The sequence below is a fragment of the Ochotona curzoniae genome, unplaced genomic scaffold, assembly GCF_017591425.1.
Source record: "Ochotona curzoniae isolate NIBS_2020 unplaced genomic scaffold, NIBS_Ocur_1.0 contig_605, whole genome shotgun sequence".
NCBI lineage: Eukaryota > Metazoa > Chordata > Mammalia > Lagomorpha > Ochotonidae > Ochotona > Ochotona curzoniae.
Window position 1 is genome coordinate 1,236,899 of NW_024466491.1, and position 23,318 is coordinate 1,260,216.

A 23,318-nucleotide genomic window follows, 5' to 3' on the forward strand; every position below is an offset into this window, starting at 1 on the left:
AGAGCTCGGGCAGGCGCCCCCAGTCAGGCTCCCTAACCCGGCCCACCCCCGTGAGCTCGCTCCTGGGGTCTGGGATGTCCTGGCACCCCCCAGTCAGGCTCCCTAACCCGGCCCACCCCCGCGAGCTCGCCCCTGGGGCCTGGGATGTCCTGGCTCCCCCCAGTCAGGCTCCCTAACCCGGCCCACCCCCGTGAGCTCGCCCCTGGGGTCTGGGATGTCCTGGCTCCCCCCAGTCAGGCTCCCTAACCCGGCCCACCCCCGTGAGCTCGCCCCTGGGGTCTGGGATGTCCTGGCTCCCCCCAGTCAGGCTCCCTAACCCGGCCCACCCCCGTGAGCTCGCCCCTGGGGTCTGGGATGTCCTGGCTCCGCCCAGTCAGGCTCCCTAACCCGGCCCACCCCAGTGAGCTCGCCCCTGGGGTCTGGGATGTCCTGGCTCCCCCCAGTCAGGCTCCCTAACCCGGCCCACCTCCGTGAGCTCGCCCCTGGGGTCTGGGATGTACTGGCTCCCGGGGTGCAGCCGTGCACGGAGAGGCCTCTCGCCTCCAGCAGCAGCAGCAGCAGCAGCAGCAGATCTGGGTGTTCACCCTGTGGGAATCCTCCTAAAAAAGATCCCATTAGGATCTCTCCTCTCTCTGCAAACATTTCCGGGGCCGAAAGCATTGCGACATGTCCATCGGTCGGTCTGTCTGTCCCCTGCACCTTCTCTCTCCGCGTTGTCACTGTCATGCATGAAAAAAGAGGGAGAGCCGCCTGACCTTGCAGCCTGCCTACTGGGTAACGCAGGCGTCCTGCATGGGCACCGGTTCGGTTCTTGGCTACTCAAGCGATGCCCCAAGTGCTTTGGTCGGCTCTCCCATGTGGGAGACCCAGAAGTCAGATATATAGAGAAGAGGAGAGACAGAGAGAAAGATCTTCTGTCTGATGATTCACTCTCCCTGTGACCACAACGGCCAGTGCTGAGCTAATCTGAATCTGAAGCTAGGAGTTTCCAGGTCTCCCACGCGGGTGCAGGGTCCCAACACTTTGGGCCGTCCTCCAGTGCTTTCCCAGGCCACAGGCAGGAAGCTGGATGGGAAGTGGAGCTGCCGGGATTAGAACCAGCGCCCTCTAAAAGCAGTTGCTTTAGAGGATCTGACATTTACCTGTTTCCTGCCTAGATGCAAAATGGCCTTAGCGTCTTAACGCCTCTGTGATGGGGTGCAGCCACTAATAGCCAGCACCCATTGACAGTGGGCAAATAAAATGTGGCTGTGTCCCCTACCCTCTGTCCTAAAGCTGGGGCCTAGCAATGGAATGGTAATTCCATCCTCAACCCCCCTACCCCCACCGCCACCTTGGTATTCGCTCCTGCCCACCTGTGACTCACCTATCAACTGAGAGGGGATGGTCTGAGTGTGGTCCCTGTGTACTGCTTAGATTGGACAATGGACATAGTAATGTTTCTAGTTTGTATGCTGTCCGGAGTTCCAGGAGAAGCAAGGCCTAGCAGTGATGGGATGTGAGCAGAGAAGCCAGGGAGAGGTGAATGTCTGCAGCTTTGGAAGTGTGTCCAGGTTCTCCGTTGCACGTCTTAGGATAACTTGCATTGTTGGGGAAGCTGGGACATAGGTCTTCAGCTTGGAAGGACGGACTTCAGGGTAATGACCATTTGTTCCTCTAGGGGTTATGTTCGGTTGGATGGCCGTATGGCCTTGTGATTCGCCATTTCCAGTACGCTCTGCTATCACCAAGCTTGGTTAATAAAGACTCCTTAATAAACCCGAGACGTGTCTGGTGTGATCTCGCTCGCGCCCCAGAACATCTCCAAGCTCCCATCAAGACTTCAGACACCAGATGACTTGTAGCTTCTGTCAGGGACCACTGGAAATAAACTTCTGGGGCCCAGCAGCATGGCCTAGCAGCTAAAGTCCTGACCTTGAGCACGTCAGGATCCCATATGGGCGCCGGTTCTAATCCCACTTCCCATCCAGCTCCCTGCTTGTGGCCTGGGAAAGCAGTGGAGGACGGCCCAAAGCTTTGGGATCCTGCACCCGCGTGGGAGACCCAGAAGAGGCTCCTGGCACCCAGGTTAGGATTGGCTCAGCTCCAGTTGTAGCCACCTGGTGAGTGAACCCGTGCTTGGATCTGTAAATCTGTTTTTCCATAAAAATAAATCTTAAACTCAACAGTGAATAGTATTTAGGTGGTTTTCCAGCCGCCAGGGCTAGCCAGCTCATGCAGGAAGCAGCAATTCCGTCTTTCGCATGGATGTGACACCCTAAGGAGCTAGGCCATGCTCTGCCCCTCTCGTGGGTGCCTTTCCTGGGAGTTCGATGGGAAGTGGCGCAGCTGAGCCAGGCCTGACAATCCAGCTTGAACTGCAGACACCCCAAATGGCTGCGCCCTCGTCTTTTGCACTATTGACTGCCGGTTCGGCCTCTCAATGCAACAGCTAACCCGAGGAGTGGTGATCATCCGACCTGCGTGTCCCCTGTGGGCGGGAAGAAGCCATCCCTGCCACGGCCTCCCGGGGGGCTGCGGGAGTTAGAGACCAGCCAGGTCCCTTGGGATGGTGTCAACTTAGCAGGCTGTTGTTCAACGCTCCTCACGGCCAATGCCACGGCCCTGCTGGCCTTAACAGGCTTACAGGGCACACTGCCGCTGAGCAGTGGTGCGGCCACGTTCCAGATGTTGTGTATCAGTTCCTTTCAGGAGTTCTCCATGACCACCTGTCCTGCATCCCCCCCTCCCAAGCTCCCAGGGACTGGCATCGGGTATGTGGCAGGTGCTGGTCAGGGCTTTTGTCGCCTGCCGGCTGCTTGTTCAGCCCGAGGTCTGAGGCAGATCTGGACACACGGGAAGGGTCTGCAGGCAGCTGGGACCGGCAGGATGGCCCTTGCAGCAGCCCCTCACTGCCTTGACTCGCTGCTGGCCTGTTCACTCGGGCCATCTGACACTGCTGCTCTGAGCTTTGTTAATGTGCTCCCTCCTCGGGAGTGACACCCGTGTCATCAGTGTCCATGGGAATACACAATTCATAGAAAAGGATGGACACGAGGCGTGCAGGGTTGCAGGAGCATGCCTGCCCCACTGCCTGGCCAGCTGCAATCCAGGACAGGGGCTCCCAGCCAGCCACCCCCAAACTCCCACACTGTGGACCCGAAGTCACTACACCAAGCCACATCCAGAGCTACCACGCAGCTTTTATTAGGATTGCGGCCGCAGGGTGCAGGGGCTGACCCAGGAGCTGCAGGGATGCGCGGCCCCCCGGGCCTCAGATGGTGGGGTGGAGCGAGGCCCTCGGGATGCAGGCAGCGGGGTCTCCAGTGTTCTGGCCCTGTGTCAATGTCACACTGCAGGAGCATCATCAGTTTGTGCTTCGTGGCTGTCTGGGGTGGCTGTGCCCGCAGCGGCAGCTTCCGCGCTGGCCTCATCTGCCGAGGCTGCTGGCACCGCCTCTTCACTCCCAGCCTGGGCATCCTGACTTCCGGTCTCGCCCGCAGGGGCCGCGGTGAGCCCCACCTCGGATGCTGTCCCACTCGCCTGTGGGTCTGTCTGCTCGTCCGGCTGTGTGTCATTGTGGGCACTGCCGGCGCTCTCTGCTGACTCCACGGGGGCCTCCTCGGCGGCTGGAGCCTGGCTGCCCCCGGGGGTTGGCACTGCCTCGCTCTCCTCCCCCTCCACGGCCCGCACCGTGGCCGTGACCACGTCGGCTAAGACCTCGGCTGCCACCTCCTCTGGGCTCTCCTCCTTGTCCTCCGCTTCCATCTCCGGGTCCTCGCTGGTGAAGGGGTCCTCGCCCTGATCAGAAAGAATGAGTGAGGTCAGAGCGGCCTGCGGCTGTCCCCCGGTGTGTGTGTGGGCGCCAGCCACTCCCAGGCAGGCGCCGGGCCCTGTGGGCTCAGCTTCAGGAGCCAGGGCCAAGCTCGGACCACTGCTCTCTGCTCTATTCCAGAGGCGTGTTGAATGGCTGAGGCCTTCTCATAAAGCCAGCTGGCAGGAAATGCTGCTTTGACAATGACTGGGACGCCACAGGGCAGGCGAGTCGGCCTCAGGTCACTGTGGGCACCTGTTGCCCCCCAGAGCCGAGCCCCAAGCCTCTCTCTGCCTGCCTTGGGACACAAACACACACACTCTCTCTCTCTCTCTCTGGTTCCCAGGCCCAGCCCATCGAAGCCAGACTATTCCACGCACAGCGCCAGCTCCAGTGGCACTGTGGCCCTTGGGGCTGCAAACCAGGGAGCCTCCTGCGCTCTGCCTTGCACCCTAAGATGGACACACAGCGCACGCAGGTACGGAGGACACCTGGCTTGAAGGCCACAGGGGATCCGAGCCCTGGAACCTGAGCTCTGCGCCTTGGGGCCGCCTCAGGACAGGGGAGTAGCTGCAACCTGCACCCCGTCCCCACCCACACGTGCACTGTGCCCGCTGTGCCCCCCTGACCTTGAGGTATTTCTCCAGCATCTTCACGATGTGTCTGTTGTTCAGCACGCTCTTGGCCACGTGCAGGCTCGTCTTCTTAAACTGCTCCGCGGCCAGCTGCCAAAGGAAACACGAGTGGACGCCCACGGGCAGTCAGGGTGGCCTGAGGACCAAGCTGCCCTGGCGGCAGCCACACAGCTGCTTCCCTGGGGCTGGCATCCCGCGTGGGAATGCCGGTTCGAGTCCTAGCTGCTCGGCTTCTGGCCTGGTCGGCTTGCTTTCTTATTTATTGTGAATTGACTTGAAAAGCAGAGGCAGGTACAGAAAGAGCGCCTCTCCCATCCGCTGGTTAATTCGAGTAGCCACAATGGCCGGGGCAGTGCCAGGCTGGAGCCAGGTGCCCAGGCCTCTTCCAGATCCCACCCACGCTGGTGCAGAAGCCCAGATACTTGGGGGCCATCCTCTGCTGCTTTCCCAGATGTGGGAGTTGGTGGGAGGTGGAGCACCTGGGACTCGCTGAGCTGGCGCCCATGTGGAAAGAGCAGGCCTGGGGCTAAGCTGCTCTGCCACAGTGCCAGGCCCTATGCGGCTTGCTTTCTGCCAAGGAGCCTGGGATGGCAGAGGATGACAGCCCAAGTACTTGGGAGAACACTTTTAGTGAACACTGGAACGAGGGACACAGTTTGGTGACGTTACATAGGAAAGCAGAGACGCGGCGGTCCAAAGGACGGATGGAGCAGGGGCACTGAGACGCGCGGGGGCAGGGCAGGCCGCTCTAGGCTTTCCTGGCTAGAGGAGCCCTCACGTGTTGGCAGTTGGCTAGCTGGGCACACACACACGCATGGTGCCTTCCGATCTGCTGGCCGCCGCTCTGGGGGGGGGTGTTGCAATGGCCGTGGCACTGCCCACCAGCTGTCCCCGCGTGCCCACAGGGGACCGGGAGAGTCCCATCCCCTCACCCAGGACAACTCACCCTGCGGTTGTGGTTGTGGTCCACGGAGTGCAGGTGGCGCTGCAGGAGCTGCGGCTGCGCGGGGATCAGCATGTCACAGGCCAAGCAGTGCGCAGCCTCGATCTTCTTGAAGAAGTGCTCCTGGCCGATGCCTGTGCCGGAGGCCGGGCGGCCGTTCACCAGTCTCTCCCACTCCTGCCCACTGCCGCCCAAGCCCTAACTGCCTGTGCCCGCTGCAGGAAGCCCGGGGCTTGATGCTGCTATCCTCCGCTGTGCCCTGGGGCCACGTGGGGTCCCGCCCTCCTCCTCCTCCCAGCAGCCCCTGGGCTGTGTCTGGTCCCCTGCACCCCAGGACCCCCTGCTCACCCTTGAAAGGATCCGGCTTGGGTTTGGGGCTCTCCTTCTCCGTCAGCTCCCGCCGCCGCTTCTCAATTTTCTTGTTCCGGTTTACGATGTACTCCTGGAGGAGGGACCGTGTGAACGGTGGCTGCCCCGGGGCTGCCCAGGCGGCCCGTCCTCCCGTCCCCTGGCCGGGGGCGGCTGTGTGCTCACTTGCAGGAACTCCACCGTCTTGTCGGGCAGCTTGGTGCCAATGAAGCGCAGCGTCTCCTTGTGGAACTTGCTTTGTAGATGTTTCTGGAACTCTTCGTCCTCAAAGCTCCGGAACTTGCACACTGAGCAGGCAAACTGAATTCTGCAGGACAGTGACAGGGGGGAGGAAAGGGGGGGGTGCCGTCACAGCACGGCCAAGGGGCTGCCTGGGGGGACACAGCCGCACAGGGGACACAGAGAAAAGCGAGTCACACTGCCTCCGGGGTGGCTTCCCAGAACCACCGACCCCCCCAAACTCCCCAAGCTAGCCTGGTCGTCACTGTATATGAAGGAGCCGAGCTGGAGACGTCACGTTACCCAATATCGGCTCCTTTCCTGGGGGACCCTGCACGCTCTCCGAGCGCAATCAAGCCTGTGTGGTGAGGGTGAGTGGCCTGCAGTGCCCACCTGCCCTGGGGACCCTCCCTGCCCGGCCCTGTGAAGGGTGCAGGGCGCTCTGGAGCCAGGCCCCCGTCACTGTTATCACTTCCAAGCAGAGGGAATGAGGCGGAAAGAAAACGGACAGATCTTCCATCCACTCCCCCAGGAGCCCGGAGGACCCGTCTCCCATGCCAGGGACTCGACTGCAGGCGGAGTAGCTGGGTGCTTCTTCTCTACCCTAGTCAGGAGACCCGACGGAACAAGGCCCTTCCAGGTTCTCCGTGTCTCGCGCGGAGAGGCCCCTGAAGCGGGGCAAGCTGCCACCTGCCATGCTGGCAGTGGCCCACACTTGAGCACTTGTTTGTGTCCGTGGAGCTCTGCTATGTGCCCGGGGCCTCCTGTCACCCACATGGACGACACGGGTTAGAGTGCCAGCCTCCTGGTTCTGACCTGGCCCGGGCCTGACTGAGGGCATTTTGGGGGGGGGGGGGTGAACTGAAGGGTGCCAAGATGTCTTTCTGTTTACCTCTTCGCCTTTCAAACGAACGGACAGAAACGGGCCCGTGCTTTACAATGCTTGGCCTCCTGGCTCTGTGGTGGCACTCTTGCCTCTGTCCCATTTGGCCACAAGGGGCCTGGTGTTTCCTGCACCCCCGGGTGCCTTCTTGCTGTTACCCCCGGGCGTGGTCTGGACAGCGCACCGAGGCCCCTCAGCAGCTCTTGTCACCTACTCCTTCCTCCAGGATGCCCTGGTGCCAGTCCCTGGTGGCTGCCCCGGGGCCAGAGCACATAACTCCCCACTCCCCCAACCACTCTGCCCGCTGCCCACCTGTCGGCCGCTCGGTCCCGCATCCGGTCTCTCCTCCTCTGCTTCTCGCGTCTCTTCTTTATGTCGTCATCCTCGTCCTCTCCTGTGACAGAGAAGGACCTTCCAGAAGCCAGTGCCAGGGCCTCGTGGAGGGCTGTGGCGGCCCTGTGCCGGGCCGCATGGCACGTGGTGCCAGCAAAGGTTCCCAAAAGGCACGGGCCTCTGATGAGTGCCCGGAGGCGTCTCACTGCTCCTGCCACGGCCCAGTAGAGGCCAGCACGGCTCAGGGGGCACGGCCTGCTCAACCCGCCGACACAGAGCTCACTTGCCTGTGTTGTCCTCGGCTGGGCCCCGTCACCAGGTCTTCCCCCGGGGTCACTTAAGGAGGGGAGAAGCAGCTCTCCGTAGCAGCTACAGAGGCGGCAGCAGGCAGGCCCCTCCATCCCACCTGCAGGGGGCAGTGACGCCCCTCCCGTCGGCCTCCGCTGACCTAGGGCCTCAGCAGGTCTGAGTCCTTGCTGGCCCAAACTCTATCTTCCACTCACAAACAAAAGAGCCCGTCAACCTAGGGCTTTCCCAGGGCTGTGTGGGAAGCAATGCTAGAAATAAACAATGGGGGAAGAGACTCATGGGTCCTCCCGCCATCTGTCGGCTGGGGTCACAGCCGGCGCAGCCAAGCAACCCCAGCCCTGAGGCCGGGCCGGTGCTCTGGGGCTCAGAGCCAGAGGCCGGAAGGACACTGGAAAAAAAAAAGGATGGGAGAAGCATCTGAACTGTAACCCCTACCCCTGAGGCCAGGCCCGGCTGTCCCACGAAGATGGCGACCGGCGTGCGCTGCTCAGAAGCCTCTCAAAAGGGCGAGTGAGACTTTTGGCAAGAGGTCACTGCCTGAAACTATGCCTGCTGTTTAATAGCAAAGTCATCCCGGGCAGGCAGAAGGACCTGTGCGCAACAAACACGTCACCTTTGCTGTAGCATTGACCCTGCCGCCCGAGCTGCTCTACCCTCGGCGTGTTCCCAGCTACGGGCGGGACCGCTCAGAGTCACAGGGGCACCAAAGAAGAGGCGAAGCTGCACCCTAAACCGCACACACGGGGTCAGCCTGGGACCCTTGGGTGAGGCAGCCATGACGGACCCTCAGGAAGAGGGTGGGGGAGAAGGCACACGGGTGGCTTTTGGGGAAGCCATGGCCCCCGCATCTCGGGTTGGTTGCTTTTCCATAGCCCCGTTGGGAGCGCTCAGGCTCCGCCTGCCTGGTCTCCTACTCCGGACTCAGGTCCCCGCGCTGGCGCTGCCAACACATCCTGAGCAAGCCCTGTTCCTCGGGAGCCGCCAGGCTCGCTCCGGGTGGTGGGCGCTCTCCCTTCCAGCCTCGGGGGTGCATGCTGACGTGCACACAGCTGCCAGGACCCCCAACCCTGGAGGCCAGCAACCGAGGCAGGTGGACAGTGAAGTCCGGGGGTGACAGGGGACTGTAGCCCGAGACCCCACCCTCCCCCCCAGCATCACAAGCACTGCAGACAGCCCGACGGGAGCGTTCCTCCCACACTGCACTGCACTGACTCAGCGAGGCAAACAAACAGACCTGTTTCCGGCCAAGCGTCTGCGATGGCCCTGGCCAGGGCCCCCCAGGGTGGCTGTGGCCCTTCCTGTGCCACCAGCCTGCTGCCTCTCCATCCAGGCCCCCAGCTTGCTCAGAAGCCCGGCCCTGTGGGGCCTCCGGGAAGACACAGGGGACCCTGGACGACACCTACCTTTCTGCCTCCCAGAATCACAGAGCTCGTCCTCCTGGAAAAAGGCACAGGCAAAGTTGGGCCGTGAGGAGGGGGGGCGGGTGCGGTTCCAGAACATTCCACCAGCCGTCAGCCCTTGGCTGCGCGATGGCGGCGGACAATCTCCCCCTAGATCTACTGGGGGCCAACTCCAGTGCTCCTGACCGGAAGCGGCCTGGTGGCCCTGAGCACCCCTGCTGCCAGGTTAAGGCTCAGGCGTGGGCCTCCCGTTAGAGCAGCAACACGGGGCTCCCTCTGGCACCCCACGGCCCAGGGGGGACAGTGTCTAAGGGTTAGGACTGCGGGAGTGAGCTGCAGGAAGGGAAATGTGAGCCCCAGGGCCAGGACTGGGTCCAGGTCAGGGGAATTAGATCCACGCGGGAGGGAGGACAAAGCAGCCCCACATCCCGGCCACGTGGGGGGCCTCGGCCTTGAGGTGGACTTACACCCCTGCATTCTTCATCTCCCGAGCGGAAGTCGCCAGCTCCGTCGTCTGCTAGACACAAAGGGAGCAGGACGGGTCAGCCGCCGCCAGGGGCTCCCCCCGTGCCTTGCCTCTGCTCCTGGCACTCGGCGCCCAGAGCTACAACGTGGTGCCTGACCACCGCCGAAGGCTGGGTGCGCCCTGCCACCCTCGGGTTCCCGCGTCACCGGGGCACGGGCCGTGCGCCCTCGCGGGGACGCGGCGGGCACGCACCATTTTCGGAAACATCTCCTTCGCTGTCAGCCCGGGCCACCTTGGCGTCTGGCTCCTCGTACATGGGGAACGGCCTCCGCTTCCTGCCCATGCCGTCCGGTCCGAAGCGGTCAAAACCCCGCCTCCTGGGCTGCAGACACACAGGGCCCTTTTGGTTGCCATTTAACCCGCGTCGTGCCAACCCACGCACAGCACCCATGCGCAGTGCTGTGGAGCTGACTGTGAGTGGAGCAAAATGCACAGGGGTCGCCAGGGGCCACGAGGGAGGGCTTACCCAGTCTCGCAGGTGCGTCTGCGCGCGGCCACAGCCGAAGGGCATGCTGTTGTCATAGCTGCCGGTGCCCTGCATGCCCATCCCGCAGTAGTCGGAGCCCATGGACTGGGAGAACAGGGAAGGAGGCGGCCTGTTGCCGGAATGGCCGCCGGGGCCCCTGCCAGCTGCATAGCTCATGTCATTCCAGGAGGTGGACAGGGACTCGGAGGAGGCCGGCACGAAGGGGTCGCCGCGCCCAAAGCTGCCGGAGCTGCCCCGCTCCTGGAAGCGGCCCTGGCCCCGGCCCCGTGCAAAGCTGTCCAGCGGGCCACGCTCGCGGGCCAGGTCCCGGCAGTCGCTGTACTGGCCGGCCCCGAAGCCGCCGTTGTGGTTGGCCCCCGGGTCGTAATCGTAGTCGTAGCTGTAGTTGGGGCGGTAGGAGTTCTGCTCCGGCACGCAAGGCCTGGAGTCGTAGGGCTCGAACTGTTGGAAGCGGAAGTTGCTGAAAACGAAGCCAGAACCACGTCAGGGGAAGCTGGGGGCGCTGACCTCTGACCTCGACACTCCAGCCAAGCTGCTCCTTCGGGTCAGAATGGCAATCTCCCCCCTCCCCAGGCGACTGACTGTGCCTTACTGGGTCAGGGAGTCTGCAGTGGCTGGGTGGGCTCAGCGGTCAGCCGGGCCCTTGGGAACCCAGCCACAAAGTCTTGTCTACAGGGGGCTCAGCTTCCCCCCGGCACCCACGGGCATGGAACCAAGCATGCCAGGGCCCCAGGTTCTAATTACCTGTCCCGGTCCTGCATGATTTCTGCACCGCCACCGCTCCCGCCCCTGCCCCCTTCCTTGGACATCATGTCCAGGCGCTGGTTGATCTTGGCAATGAGCGAGTCGGAGTTGTCGCACGGCTCCGGCCCGTAGGAGCCCATGTGCATGGCGGGGCCGCTGTCGCTGGCCTTGGCGGCCTCCCAGGAGGCTGGCCCGTAGTTGTACGAAGATCCCGAATGGACACTGGTATTCTGCGATCCATAGTAGTTGTAGTTGTCGTAACCTGTCAGAGGGAGGGCGACCTCAGCTCAGATGCCCATCCAAAACGAAAAGGGGGACCAGCGTTAAGCACAGCTGGCACCACGCTGCGCACCTGCAGGAGGAGGCAGCCGTGGCTCTTCCCATGCCAGCCCGTGGCACGGGGGGCTGGGAGTTACAGCTGCTGCTGCTTCCGGACCCCACCCACGAGCCCCCCAAGTCTCCTCCTCATCACCCCACGCTCACATCAGGCACGGAGAGCCATGCCACCGGCCCCCCGGTCGCAGCCCCTCACCCACCTGGAGACCCCCAGCTGCTCACACCAGATCCGTATGCACCTGCGGACAGACAGACACGATGAGCGCCTCGCGCGCAGGTCCAAGGACACCGGCAGCCCAGCTGCCGTCGGGGGGGCCCGTGTCCCACAAGGCCCTGGGCTGAGCAGCTCCTGGGCTGGCCTCCCAGGCAAGCCCCACCTCCCCCTGGCAGTGGAAGGGGGAGAACGCTGTGTGCTCCCCAGGGAGCTCGCTGTCCTGGCCAGGGTGCCCAGCCGAGCCTCACAGAAGCCAGTTCTCAGGCACTGCCAACCGCCCTTGGAGGGCTAGGATGGAAAGAATCATGTCCCCAGCTCAACTCCACAAGGCCGTGGCTGCACGCCAGCAGCAGGGACTGCGGGCACGGGGGCACTGGTGCCCGCAGCTGTGGGCGACAACCGGAGTGGGCAGCAACTCCAGGTGTCCTCAAGGAGCTGACCATGTGGTCAACCAGAGGCCCCCAGGGCAAACTCCATCCATGAGCTAGGGACAAGGCTTGGCAATAGTTTAAGCTGCTGGGCAACATACTGCAAAGAAAACCATATTGGGCCTGGCGTGGCAGCCTAGTGGCTAAAGTCTGCACCTTGCATGTGCCAGGATCCCATATGGGCGCCAGTTCTAATCCCAGCAGCCCTGCTTCCAGCTCCCTGCCTGTGGCCTGGGAAAGCAGTAGAGAACGGCCCAAAGCCTTGGGACCCTGCACCCACGTGGGAGACCCGGAAGAAGTTCCTGGCTTCAGGTTGACTTGGCTCTGGCCAGTGCGACCATTGGAAGAGTGAACCAATGGATGGAGGACTTTTTTTGTTTCTCCTCCTCTCTGTATATCTGCCTTTCCAATGGGAAATAAATAAATCTTAAAAACAAAAACCATGTGTGCTGGGACGCCTGGCCAAGCACACAGCGCCTGCTGCCGGTTGGAACCGTCCAGGCAACTCTGAACTTGCCCTGCCTGCTCAGCCCCGAGTTCAAAGCCGTGCTGGGAGGCAAAGCGAGACAGCCAGCAGACGACCACCAGCTCGCACCAGACCACACCCTCTGCTAGGAGTTTCACAGCACTCAAGTTGCACTGCCCGTTATTTGGGGGCAAAGGACATGTGGGCTCACGGAGATGCCACTGCATTCCTGGCTGACCGTCCCCCCTCGCAGCCCCCACTCACCTTGGGTGTTGGCAGGCCCTGCGTTCCACGCCCCGTAGCCTGTGGACACAAGATCCCGCTTGTGAAGGAGTCCCGGCCACCGAGGAGGCTGCCTCACAGCACAGCAGCCCGTCGAACAAGCGGCTTGTTCAGCTCCCGCCAAGCAGGCTGTGATAACTCGGGGTTCTCCCAGATCCTAACCCCGCCCCCCATGTGCCCCTGAGGCGTGTGGAACCGGACACCCCTATACCTTCCTCTCCCTGGGATGCTCCCACCAACAACAGGATGCCTGCTATATGCCCACGGTGCGTGGACGGCAGGCCAGGGGCGGCAACCAGCAGAACCACTATCTGGCTGTGCCCTTCCTCGCCTTGTGGCACCCACCAAGCAACCTTCCCCCGTGCGTGCACCGACCCGAATACTAGAAGGCAGCCTCCACCCCCCCGCCCCCTTTGCTGTGCATTAGCCTTCAAACACCCTAGGCACAGCACTCTAGTGAAACTGCAGTATTTACGGAAGCTGCCCTGGGGGACAGATCCCACCATGGCCGCCTGCCAGGAACTCAGTGAGGGCCTCCCAGAGGGCCCTGATGCCCGACAATGGGAGGGCAGAGGGGCCTTGTGCTTCTGCATGGTTTTGGGGTGCCGTCGGAGGCTGCCCGAGGCGACGGAGCTGCACAGGCAGGGTCCCCGGCTGAGCCCAAGAGATCCCTGTCCTGGCTGTCCCAGGGGTCCCCGCCCCGGCGCCCGCAGCTGCCCAAGGGGACCTGTCCCGTCCAGGCTGCCCAGGGGTCCCAGGGGTCTCTGTCCAAGCCCCGGGGGTCGCTGCCCCGGCTGCCTTGGGGTCCCTGTCCAAGCCCCGGGGGCCCCTGCCCCGGCTGCCCAGGGGTCTCTGTCCGAGCCCCGGGGGTCTCTGCCTGGTTGCTCGGGGGTCCCTGTCCAAGCCCCGGGGGTCCCTGCCTGGTTGCCCAGGGGTCCCCGTCCCGGCTGCCCGGGGGTCCCTGTCCAAGCCCCGGGGGTCTCTGCCCCGGCTGCCCGGGGGTCCCTGTCCGAGCCCCGGGGGTCTCTGCCCCGGCTGCCCGGGGGTCCCTGTCCAAGCCCCGGGGTTCTCTGCCCCGGCTGCCCGGGGGTCTCTGCCTGGCTGCCGGGGGGTCCCTGTCCAAGCCCCGGGGGTCCCTGCCTGGTTGCCCAGGGGTCCCCGTCCCGGCTGCCCGGGGGTCCCTGTCCAAGCCCCGGGGGTCTCTGCCCCGGCTGCCCGGGGGTCCCCGCCCCGGAGCCCCCAGCACACCCCACGCCCTGGCCCCGCCTCCGGAGCCGCCATCTTGTGGCGTCGGTGGAGCCGCGGGCTCCGGGCCGAGCTCCGGCCCCTTGGCGAAGCAGCAACGGCCCGGCCGACCCCGCGCGGAGCCCCCCGGAGCCCGGCCCCGCCCGCCCCCTCGGCCGGCCGTCCAATCCGCGCGCAGCGGGCCCGGGAGAGACGGCGTGCAGGCCCAATGGGCGCAGCGCGCGCCCACGGCTGCCCCTCGGGCCGGCAGAGCTGCGGCCGCGCGGAGCCCAGACTGCAGGCCGGGCCTCTCTGCGGAGCTCGGGCCTCGTCGCCCGGCGGCCCCCGGCCCTCTGCGGCCCGCGCCCGGCAGCGGCCGCCACTCACCTCCGTAGCCCTGCTCCATGTCTCCGACAAGGCCCGCCAGCAGCTCCTTTTTCTACGGTGCCACACGACGCATGCGCCCAAACGCACCTCCCGCCTTCCGCTGCTGGCAGACGGGCGTGCACGTCACCGCCAATGGCTGACCTTCCGGAAGACACGCCCCTCGGCGGGGCGGTGAGCCTTCCGGGTTGTTCAGGATTGGCGACCGCAGCCTCTCGGGAGCTGTGGTTGGCCCGCGGCGCGCTAGGCCCGACCGCACCCTGCTGCGCAGGCGCGCCCGTGCTCCCGCCGCCCTGCTGCGCAGGCGCCCTTGTTGCTGCAGCCTCGCCCCGCCCCTCTCCCTCCCGCACCAGCGTCCTCGCCCCGCCTCCTCCATCGCGACGTCATCACGCCGCCCCTTTGCCCTCGCCCCGCCCCCGGCGTCACGCCCCGCCCCCGGCACACACACAGAGGACCGAGCCTGCGATCATGGCGTTTATTGGACTCGACTGGCCGCCCCGCCGGCTCACGGCTCGCCCCCGCCGCCCTCCTCGTCGTCCTCCACGTCGAGCCCCGGGATGCCGCGGATCTGGCGCTGCAGCGCCCCGCCCAGCAGGGGCTCGCCCTCCTCCTCGTCCTCGGGCGGCGGCGGCGGCGGGGTCGCGGCTGCGGGCGTGGGCTCCGGGGGCGCGGGCGGCTGCGGCGGTGCGCCCTCCGGCTCGGCCTCGTCCGGCTCCTTGTCCTCCTCGGGGCCGTCGGTGAAGGGGTTCTCGCCCTGCGGGGACGGGGCAGGCTGAGGGGAGCCGGGCGGCATGCTGCCGGCACCCGTGACCCCATCAGGTCACCATGACCCCATCAGATCCCCCATAACCCAATCAGACCCTCCATAACCCCATCAGATCCTCCATGACCCCATCAGATCCCCCATAACCCCATCAGACCCTCCCATGACCCCATCAGATCCCCCATAACCCCATCAGATCCTCCATGACCCCATCAGGTCCTCCATAACCCCATCAGATCCTCCCATGACTGCATCAGGCCCTCCATGACCCCATCAGATCCCCCATAACCCCATCAGGCCCCCATGATCCCGCCTGACCCCCCATGACCCCATCAGACCCTCCATGACCCCATCAGGCCCCCCATAACCCCATCAGGCCCTCCATGACCCCATCAGGCCCCCCATGACCCCATCAGACCCCCATAACCCCATCAGGCCCCCATGATCCCGCCTGACCCCCCATGACCCCTCGGTACCCCCCATCTGACGCCCCCACCCTCGGTACCCCCCATCTGACGCCCCCACCCTCGGTACCCCCCATCTGACGCCCCCCACCCTCGGTACCCCCCTCACCTTCAGGTAGCGCTCTAGCTTCTGGCTGATGAGCTTGTTGTTGAGGATGCTGCGGGCCACCATGAGCGAGGACTTCTTGGACTGCTCCATCATGAGCTGCGGGCAGGGCGGGCAGGGCGGGCAGGCTGGAGAGGCTGTGCGGGACCCACCGAGGGGAGCCCGACAGACCCCGAGCAGGGCGGCCGCCCAGACCCTGCGCCCTCACGGGGAGGCTCCTGGTCCACCAGGGCCCCCAAGGCACGCCAGGGACACAGGAGGGCACCAGTGGACGCCGCACCGTTTTTCTCTGTATGTCCCACTGCCTTTCAGATAAACCTTACAAGAAAACCAAACCTGAAAACCTTCCCTCGCTCATTCCTTTTCCTGTACCCATCCTAAACTGGGGTTGGACGCGTGGACCACCGCCCCCGGGCAGGCTTCCCATGGGAGCCTTGCTTCCAGTCCTGGCCGCACCTGTTCCTGCCCGGCTCTCCGCTTGGCACGCGATGGCCAAATTAGTGTGGACCCGGATGGAGGCCCAGCCACGTGCCAGCTGAAAACACCCGAGGGTGGCTCTTCTCCACCCCCGTGTCACCCTGCCTTTCACACGGACCAATCTAAGAACGCACGCACACACACCAGTTCTAAGGCAATGGAACACTGCGAAGCGTGCGCGTGGTTTTTGGTTGAAGTGATAACCTCAGGCACGCCGTGTGCCCGCTGTAAGCTGCCCGAAGGGAGGCGTATGACGCCGGGCAAGGCTGCATGCCAACGTGGGTCGTTTCCTTCATGGCCGGGAATCCAGGCGCGTCTGACTTTCATCACCACGAAGCCGGAGCAGAATGGGCAGGTGGAGGAGCTGGGAGGACCCACCTGAGGGTCCCCCGGCCACAGAAAACCATCTAAGCACCCACACTCTCTCTCTCTCTCTCTCTCTTTTTTTTTTTTTTTTTTTTGACTTGTATGTTCCTTCTGCGCCGTGGGGCAGGACCCAGACATTGTAACACTCAGGGGTGCCCTTTCGATGGCCAATACAGCAAACACCTCTTCCCTCTGGGTGCCCAGACCCACACACACGCTGCAAAGCAAACCACGGTGGCCCACCCGTGTTGTTTCCACGATAACCAGATGTCACAAGAAACAACAGGAGCCCGGCAAGATAGCATAGTGGTTAAAGTCCTCGCCTCGCACGTGCCACGACGCCACATGGTCGCCGGTTCTAATCCCAGCGGCTCCACTTCCCATCCAGCTCCCTGCCTGTGGCCTGGGAAAGCAGTCAAGGACAGCCCAAAGTCTTGGGACCCTGCACCCACGTGGGAGACCCGGAAGAAGCTCCTGGCTCCTGGCTCCGGATCGGCTCAGCTCTGGCTATTGCGGCCACTTGTGGAGCAAACCAGTGGATGGAAGATCTTCCTCAATGTTCTTTTGTTCTTTTGATTTTTTCTTCTTTTTTTAATCTATATCTTTTCATTTCTAAAAATGTTTTTAGAGCTTCTTCTTTGTCTCTCCTCCTCTCTGTATATCTGCCTAATAAAAATAAATAAATCTTTAAAAAAAAAAAAAACAAAAACAACTTCACTGGGGCACGAGCCGAGACGCACACTGCCATATCATCCTCATGGACCCCACGCCTGCAAACCGCAGGAAGGGTCACGGATGCAGACGCCTCCGAGTTTGCTTTACAACAACACTAACATTATGTTTTTTCTGGTTTTTTGTTTTGTTAATATTTATTTATCTCTATTGCAAAGTCAGATCTACAGAGAGGAGGAGAGGCAAAGAGGAAGATCTTCCCTCTGATGATTCACTCCCCAAGTGAGCGCAACGGCCAGAGCCGAGCCGACCTGAAGCCAGGAGCCAGGAGCTTCTTCCTCTAGGTCTCCCACATGCGGGTGCAGGGTCCCAAGGCTTTGGGCCGTCCTCCACTGCTTTCCCAGGCCACAGGCAGGGAGCTGGATGGGAAGCGGAGCCGCCAGGATTAGAACTGGCGCCCATATGGGATCCTAGAGCATGTGAGGTCAAAAGTTTAGCAGCTAGGCTACCACGCTGGGCCCTCTATATTATGTTGAATGTAAGCAGATTCTATGAATTCTAAGAAGATTTTGCTGAAAGCACTCAGCTTTTATTTATTTATTTTTTAAAGATTTATTTATTTTTATTGCAAAGGTAGATTAACAGAGAAAAGGAGAGAGCGATCTGTCTGGTTCACTCCCCACGTGGCCACAACGGCCAGAGCTGAGCTGACACGAAACCAGACCCGGAGCTGCAGCCTCAATGGTTCTCCGGCGGGTTCTAGAAGGACGGTTCAGAGGAACCGGGCATGGGACTCCGGTGCCGAAGCATGCCAAGGCTCGACCGGACCCACTGCCCAGTGCAACCGACGCGAGCTACTCAGAAACGACCCGTTCGGTATCAGAAAGGCTGCTAAGGACCAACACCCAGTGCCGACATCCACCTGGGGGACATCATTAAGTTCAGGAGCGAGCGAGCGAGCGAGCTGGGATGTCTGACATGAGAACCAGCAGTTGAGCTGCATGACAACGCAGCCAGGCTGGCGGGCGCCCCCTGTGCCCAGCTCCCAGCGGACCCACCCGCATCCCACAGGGCTGCCTTGCGAGGTTAAGTTCTGAACAATGGAGCTGCGGTGGGAGGGAGGGCAGGTTCTTTCTCCCACCAGCCCCCCACGTGTGCCATGAAGGCTTGAAGCTGGGCATGAAGGCAGAGGGCAGTGTGGCCACGCGGCCCCGGCTCGCTCATCAACAAGAGGTCCCGTGCCAGGAGAGGCATCTCGATACAGCAACCCCTCAGAGAGAGGCGCTACCGCTGGCCCCATCTCCCGAGCCTGTACCCCTCCACCCCCAAGGCATTGCTGGCCTGCCCCTGGGAGGGCTCAACCTGTTCGGACAGAAAAAGTTGCCTCCGGGTTGTGCAATGGGGAGGTGAGGGGCAAGCTGGCTGGAATTCAACACTCCAGATCTGAAGTGATGGCGGGCATGGGGCAAGACACGCTAAGGCGACTGGCAGATCTGAAAGTGCCATGAGGCGAGGACAGCTGAGAACCAGAGACGCTCAGTGAAAGCCTGGGTTAGAACGGCCTCTCGGGAATCCCAAATCTCCCACCTTGTCACAAGCCATCCCGCCACGGAAGGCCAGTTGTCACTGGCAAGCAAGGCGCTCCCCAGAGCCATCAGCTAACAGCGCACGGAGGGTCACAGGTCAGCGTGGTCTGCAGGGAGACGGTCGCCAAGAGCCACGCCTGGAGACTCAGACCTGAAGCCCAGCCTTGCAGAAGCCTCCTCCGTGCAGCTTTGGAGCCCGGCATGGCTCAGGCTTACCCTGAAGCAAGGCCATCACTGCGTCACACTTAGAGAAGTGTCATAGAAAGCAGGTAGTTGGGCCCGGCGCGATAGCCTAATGGTTAAGGTCATTGAACACGCTGGGATCCCATATGGGCGCCGGTTCTAATCCCGGCAGCTCCACTTCCCATCCAGCTCCCTGCTTGTGGCCTGAGAAAGCAGTGGAGGACGGCCCGAAGCCTTGGGACCCTGCACCCACGTGGGAGACCAGGAAGAGGCTCCTGGCTCCTGGCTTCGGATCATCTCAGCTCCAGCCGTTGCGGCTTCACTTGGGGAGCGAACCATCAGATGGAAGATCTTCCTCTCTGTATATCTGACTTTCCAATTACAAAAAAAAAAAAAAAAAAGCTTGATAAAGAACTGCAAGTACATCAGGTACGAGGAACGCCCCCAAAAGACAAACACAGAAATGGCGAAAGTGCCAAGGGCAGAAGCTGCACAGCATCAGCTGTCCGGTCGAGCACTTAGAAAGGAGAAGCCCTGCCGGGGTCCCAAGACTGCTCCCCACAGACGGGGCTGGGGTTGGGGGGCCGTGGATGCAAACGTCAGACAGCTCCAGGGAGGGGGGCTCTTACCCTAGATGCCTCTGCCTGGCCTAGGAACAGCAGAGCAGACATTCAAAGGTCCACAGAGGCCCAGCGTGTGTCGCTGGGAGACCTCCCTGGGGGAACATCCAAGGGGTGCTTCAGGCTGCAAGTGATGAGCCCTGAGCGACACAGGACTCCACCCACCCAGGAGAGTGCTCCAAGCAGGTGCATGGCAGCCCATCATCAGCTCACGCTGCTGCTGCTCGCATCCTGGGGGGCTGAAGGAGCAACCACACAGGACTGCTAAGGCAGGTGGCTAACTGTATAACGCCAAGGAGATGGGGAAAGGGCGGCGGGGATGCAAAAGCTCTCCTGGGCAGGAAATGACCACAGATGGCATCTCGGATCGGCGAGAGCGAGCGAGAGAGAGAGAGAGACAGACAGACAGAGAGAGAGAACAAAGGCTGACATGTCTGCTTTCCTGCCTTACCTAGCGACTTGCCAAGACAAAGGTGTGCAACGCGGTAATTGACAGGCACTGCACGAGACAGAAAAGTTATATGCAATGCCATCCTGGCAGTGCCCCGCTGCCACGTGGGAAGCTGCGGACCAAGAACTGGGCTGTCCCACGTCGAGCGACCTTGTGCTGAAGCTGGACCCGGACGGGAGAGGGGGGCCCAGGAAATGCGACAATGCCTTTTCCTGTCCGTAACTTTCTTCATCTCTGTGGCCCTGCTGGGACAGCACAGTCACACAGCCACAGTGACATTTGAAGCACAGGAACGTTACTCAAGACTTTTAATAGATTTGCCAAGTTTAAAAAAAAAAAAAAAAAAACCTTCAATCTTATTGGAACTTAAGTTATGATATTTGAAGCAGATTTTTGAGAAGTTTGTGTAGATTTAAAAGAAAAGACCTAGACAAGCGATTAAGGAAGTAATGTCAACAAATGTAGTGGGAAGGGCCCGGCGTGGTAGCCTAGCAACTGGGGCGTCCAGCTCTTGCACGCCCCAGGATCCCATATGGGCATCAGTTCTAATCCCGGCACCCCTGCTCCCCTCCAGCTCCCTGCCTGTGGCCTGGGAAAGCAGTGGAGGACGGCCCAAAGCCTTGGGACCCTGCACCTGCTTGGGAGACTCAGAAAGAAGCTCCTGGCTCCTGGCTTCCGATTGGCTCAGCTCCGGCTCTTGTGGCCACATGGGGAGTGAATCATCGGACGGAAGATCTTCCTCTCGGGTTATCTTCCTTTTCAATACAAACAATTTTTTCTTTTTTAAAAAAAGATGCACACAAGAACGGTAATACGAAAGACATGATTTTCAAAGTGATGAGCGGGTCCACGGCACAGGAGGATAGAACGTTCCTAAGCACAGATGCAGCTCAAAGAGCACCAGGCATCGAAGAGGAAGTTCCGCCTGAAACAGGCATAATTCAGCAAGAGTAGCTGCTCCCAAGGAGAAGCTTGGCAGGAGGGCACCCACCGAGGAGACAAGCACAGGTCCCTCGGCCTACGAGAACGCCCTGCACACCTGCCTTTTTTTTTTTTTTCTTTTTAAAGATTTATTTATTGATTGGAAAGTCAGATATACAGAGAGGAAGATCTTCCGTCCGATGATTCATTCCCCAAGTGAGCCGCAATGGCCGGAGCTGAGCCCTTCCGAAGCCAGGAACCAGGAACTTCTTTCTGGGTCTCCCACGCGGGTGCAGGGTCCCAAGGCTTTGGGCCGTCCCCCACTGCTTTCCCAGGCCACAGACAGGGAGCTGGATGGGAAGTGGAGCTGCCGGGATTAGAACCAGTGCCCATATGGGATCCCGGCCTGTTCAAGGTGAGGACTTTAGCCGCTAGGGCACGCCGCCGGGCCCTACACACCAGCTTTACAACTGCACAGAAGCAGTGCCAGCAGGGGCCACATGCCAGGTCCTATGTCAAGCCTCAACAAAAACGGACTACATCCATGTTTCTCAACCGCATGGGACAGAATTATCAAGCAGGGGGCCAGGAGTTGTGGGCTAGTGGGTTCAGACGCTGCTTGCAGCGAATACAAGCACCAGCGGGAGTGTTGCTTGCTCCACTTCCCACCCCGCTCTCCGCTCATGCTTTGTGGCCCGAATGCCTGGGTCCCCGTGACCCACGGGGGAGACCTGCCTTAAGTTTCTGCTTCCTTTCTCAGGCCCGCCCTAGCTCTGGCTGCTGAGGCCGTCTGACGAGTGAACCACCAGATGGAAGATCTCTCTCTCTCTCTCCATCGTCTCCATCTCTTCCTCTCTCCGTAAATTTGCCTTCCAAATAACTAAATGTATATTTTTAAAAAGTGGATAAAGCAGTAACAAAAGAAAGTGGGGGTAATTAATCAATCACGTGTCAACTACACACAGAAACTTCTGGCACGCAGAAAAGCAGATACTCAGAGGGAAGAAAAAAAAAAATCATGCGTCTACCTTAAAAAAAGAACATTTCAAAACAACAACGTAATCTTTGGTTTCCTGAGAAATTAGAAAAACAAGTGAACGGCAAACTGAGAAAGTAAGCGGAAGGAGAAAGGACTAGGACAGGAATTAAGGAAGACTTAAAAGAAAAAAGTCAATGAAATAAGATGTTTGTTCTTTCAAAATCAAAGCATCAATAAACCTTTAGCACAAATTACCCACAAAGGGTTGGCGATGTGGCCTAACGAGCTCAGCCACTGCTTGCAATCCTGGCTGCTTCGCTTCCAACCCAGCTCCCTGCTAACGCGCCTGGAAAAGCTGCCTACGATGGCCTAAGTATCTGGGACTCCTGGACTCACCTAGGAGGACAGGGCAGAAGCAGCCGGCTTCAGCCAAGCCCAGCCCTGGGCGGGTGGTGAACTAGTGGATGGGAGATCTGCCTCTCGCTCTCTCTCTCTCTCTATAGAACTCTGTCCTTCAAAAATCAACAATTTTTTCTTTTTTTGAAATCACCAAGACTCAAATAACTACAACTGGATAAGAAAGGGGGGAATACCAACATTGTGGAAAATCAAAGAAAATTGTAAAGCAATACTGTAAGCAAGTATGTGCCAATAGATTAGAACTTCTAGAAAGACGCGAACTACTGAAACTGACTCACACTGGAAACACACGTAGCAGACGTTGGTTGAATTCAAAACAAAACTGTCTACCAACACACGCCCAGGTGGCTTCGCAGGGGACTCTCCAGAGCCCTCATCAAGCCAGGAGAAGGCAGAAGACAAACTAACTCATTGTAGGGGGCCAGTGGTACCCTCACACCAAACCTGAACAAACACATCCCAGACAAATACCCATGGAACCAAGCTGATACAGGAGAGTGATGGCACCCTTGCCCTGGTCAGCCATGTACCACCGACAATGCCAACATATACAACCGGATGCCTCTTACTGGGACAATAAAACTAAAACCGTGTAAGTATTCTTACGCATGCAGGGAAAAAAAGCATTTGGCAAAAGCCTTTTAGATCAAAAGTTCTAACAGCAAAGGGACAGAAGAGATAGAGAGGAAGATCCTCTGTCCGATGATTCACTCCCCAAGTGGCCACAATAGCCAGAGCCGAGCCCATCCGAAGCTAGGAGCCAGGAGCTTCTTCCGGGTCTCCCATGCGGGTGCAGGGTCCCAAGGCTCTGGGCCGTCCTCCACTGCTTTCCCAGGCCACAGGCAGGGAGCTGGATGGGAAGTGGAGCTGCCGGGATCAGAACCGGCGCCCATATGGGATCCCAGCGGTGTATTCAAGGCAAGGGATTTGGCTGCTAGGCTACCGTGCTGGGGGCCCCCCATTTCTCACTTTCAAATGCTGCTGGGAGAACAGAGGAGAAGCCGGGTCCTTACCTCGCATTGCCTGACACTGAAGGCCTAGCTGTAAAAGCTAAAAAGACATACAATTTTAGCAGGACACATAGGCGAGAAATCTGGAATGAACCAACAGATTTTCAGGCATGACACCCAAAAACACAAACACAAGGAACTTTTAAAAAATGGGTGGCAGGATGGGGCCTTTGCATTGAGCAGATCGCTGGAGTCACTGCTTGGGATGCCCACACCCAGGCTGCCGGTGCTTGGTTCGAGTCTCGGCTCATCTCTCAAGCCAGCTCCTTGCTAACGGCTAACGTGTGTCCCTGGAGCTAACAGGTGATGGCTCGGGGACTCGGGT

General features: G+C 60.8%; 2 protein-coding genes across 4 annotated transcripts in view; both read right to left on the reverse strand.

Moving 5' to 3' along the window:
* Nucleotides 1–3,165: 3,165 nt before the first annotated feature.
* AKAP8 (A-kinase anchoring protein 8) lies at nt 3,166–14,065 on the reverse strand. 2 transcript variants are annotated; one of them, XM_040990430.1, is made up of 14 exons: nt 13,979–14,065; nt 12,350–12,388; nt 11,178–11,216; nt 10,642–10,903; nt 9,877–10,357; nt 9,603–9,732; nt 9,352–9,398; nt 8,888–8,921; nt 7,155–7,236; nt 5,906–6,047; nt 5,720–5,813; nt 5,375–5,505; nt 4,423–4,518; nt 3,166–3,780 (listed from the first exon to the last, which is right to left on the reverse strand). In XM_040990430.1, the coding sequence occupies exons 1-14, from the start codon at nt 13,995–13,997 to the stop codon at nt 3,328–3,330; spliced, it is 2,049 nt and encodes a 682-aa protein (XP_040846364.1). In that variant the 5' UTR covers nt 13,998–14,065; the 3' UTR covers nt 3,166–3,327. The 2 variants fall into 2 exon arrangements, with proteins under 2 accessions (XP_040846364.1, XP_040846363.1); XM_040990429.1 differs by having other exon boundaries at nt 9,352–9,401.
* A 415-nt stretch (nt 14,066–14,480) lies between these two features.
* Nucleotides 14,481–23,318, reverse strand: part of AKAP8L (A-kinase anchoring protein 8 like) — a 29,175-nt gene continuing 20,337 nt past the window's right edge. For both annotated transcript variants that reach the window (XM_040990432.1, XM_040990431.1), the window contains exons 13-14: nt 15,312–15,407; nt 14,481–14,729 (exon numbers count right to left, since the gene is read on the reverse strand). In XM_040990432.1, the coding sequence (XP_040846366.1) occupies nt 14,481–14,729; nt 15,312–15,407 (345 nt within the window). The remainder of the gene's footprint in view (nt 14,730–15,311; nt 15,408–23,318) is intronic.

What these genes read in the sequence shown, in the direction of transcription:
- AKAP8 (XM_040990429.1), bottom strand. An exon ending in ATCATGCAGGACCGGGACAG is followed by an intron (nt 10,358 to 10,641) that starts GTAATTAGAACC and finishes CTTCGTTTTCAG; the next exon opens with CAACTTCCGCTTCCAACAGT. An exon ending in TGCTGGAGAAATACCTCAAG is followed by an intron (nt 3,781 to 4,422) that starts GTCAGGGGGGCA and finishes CTTTCTGATCAG; the next exon opens with GGCGAGGACCCCTTCACCAG.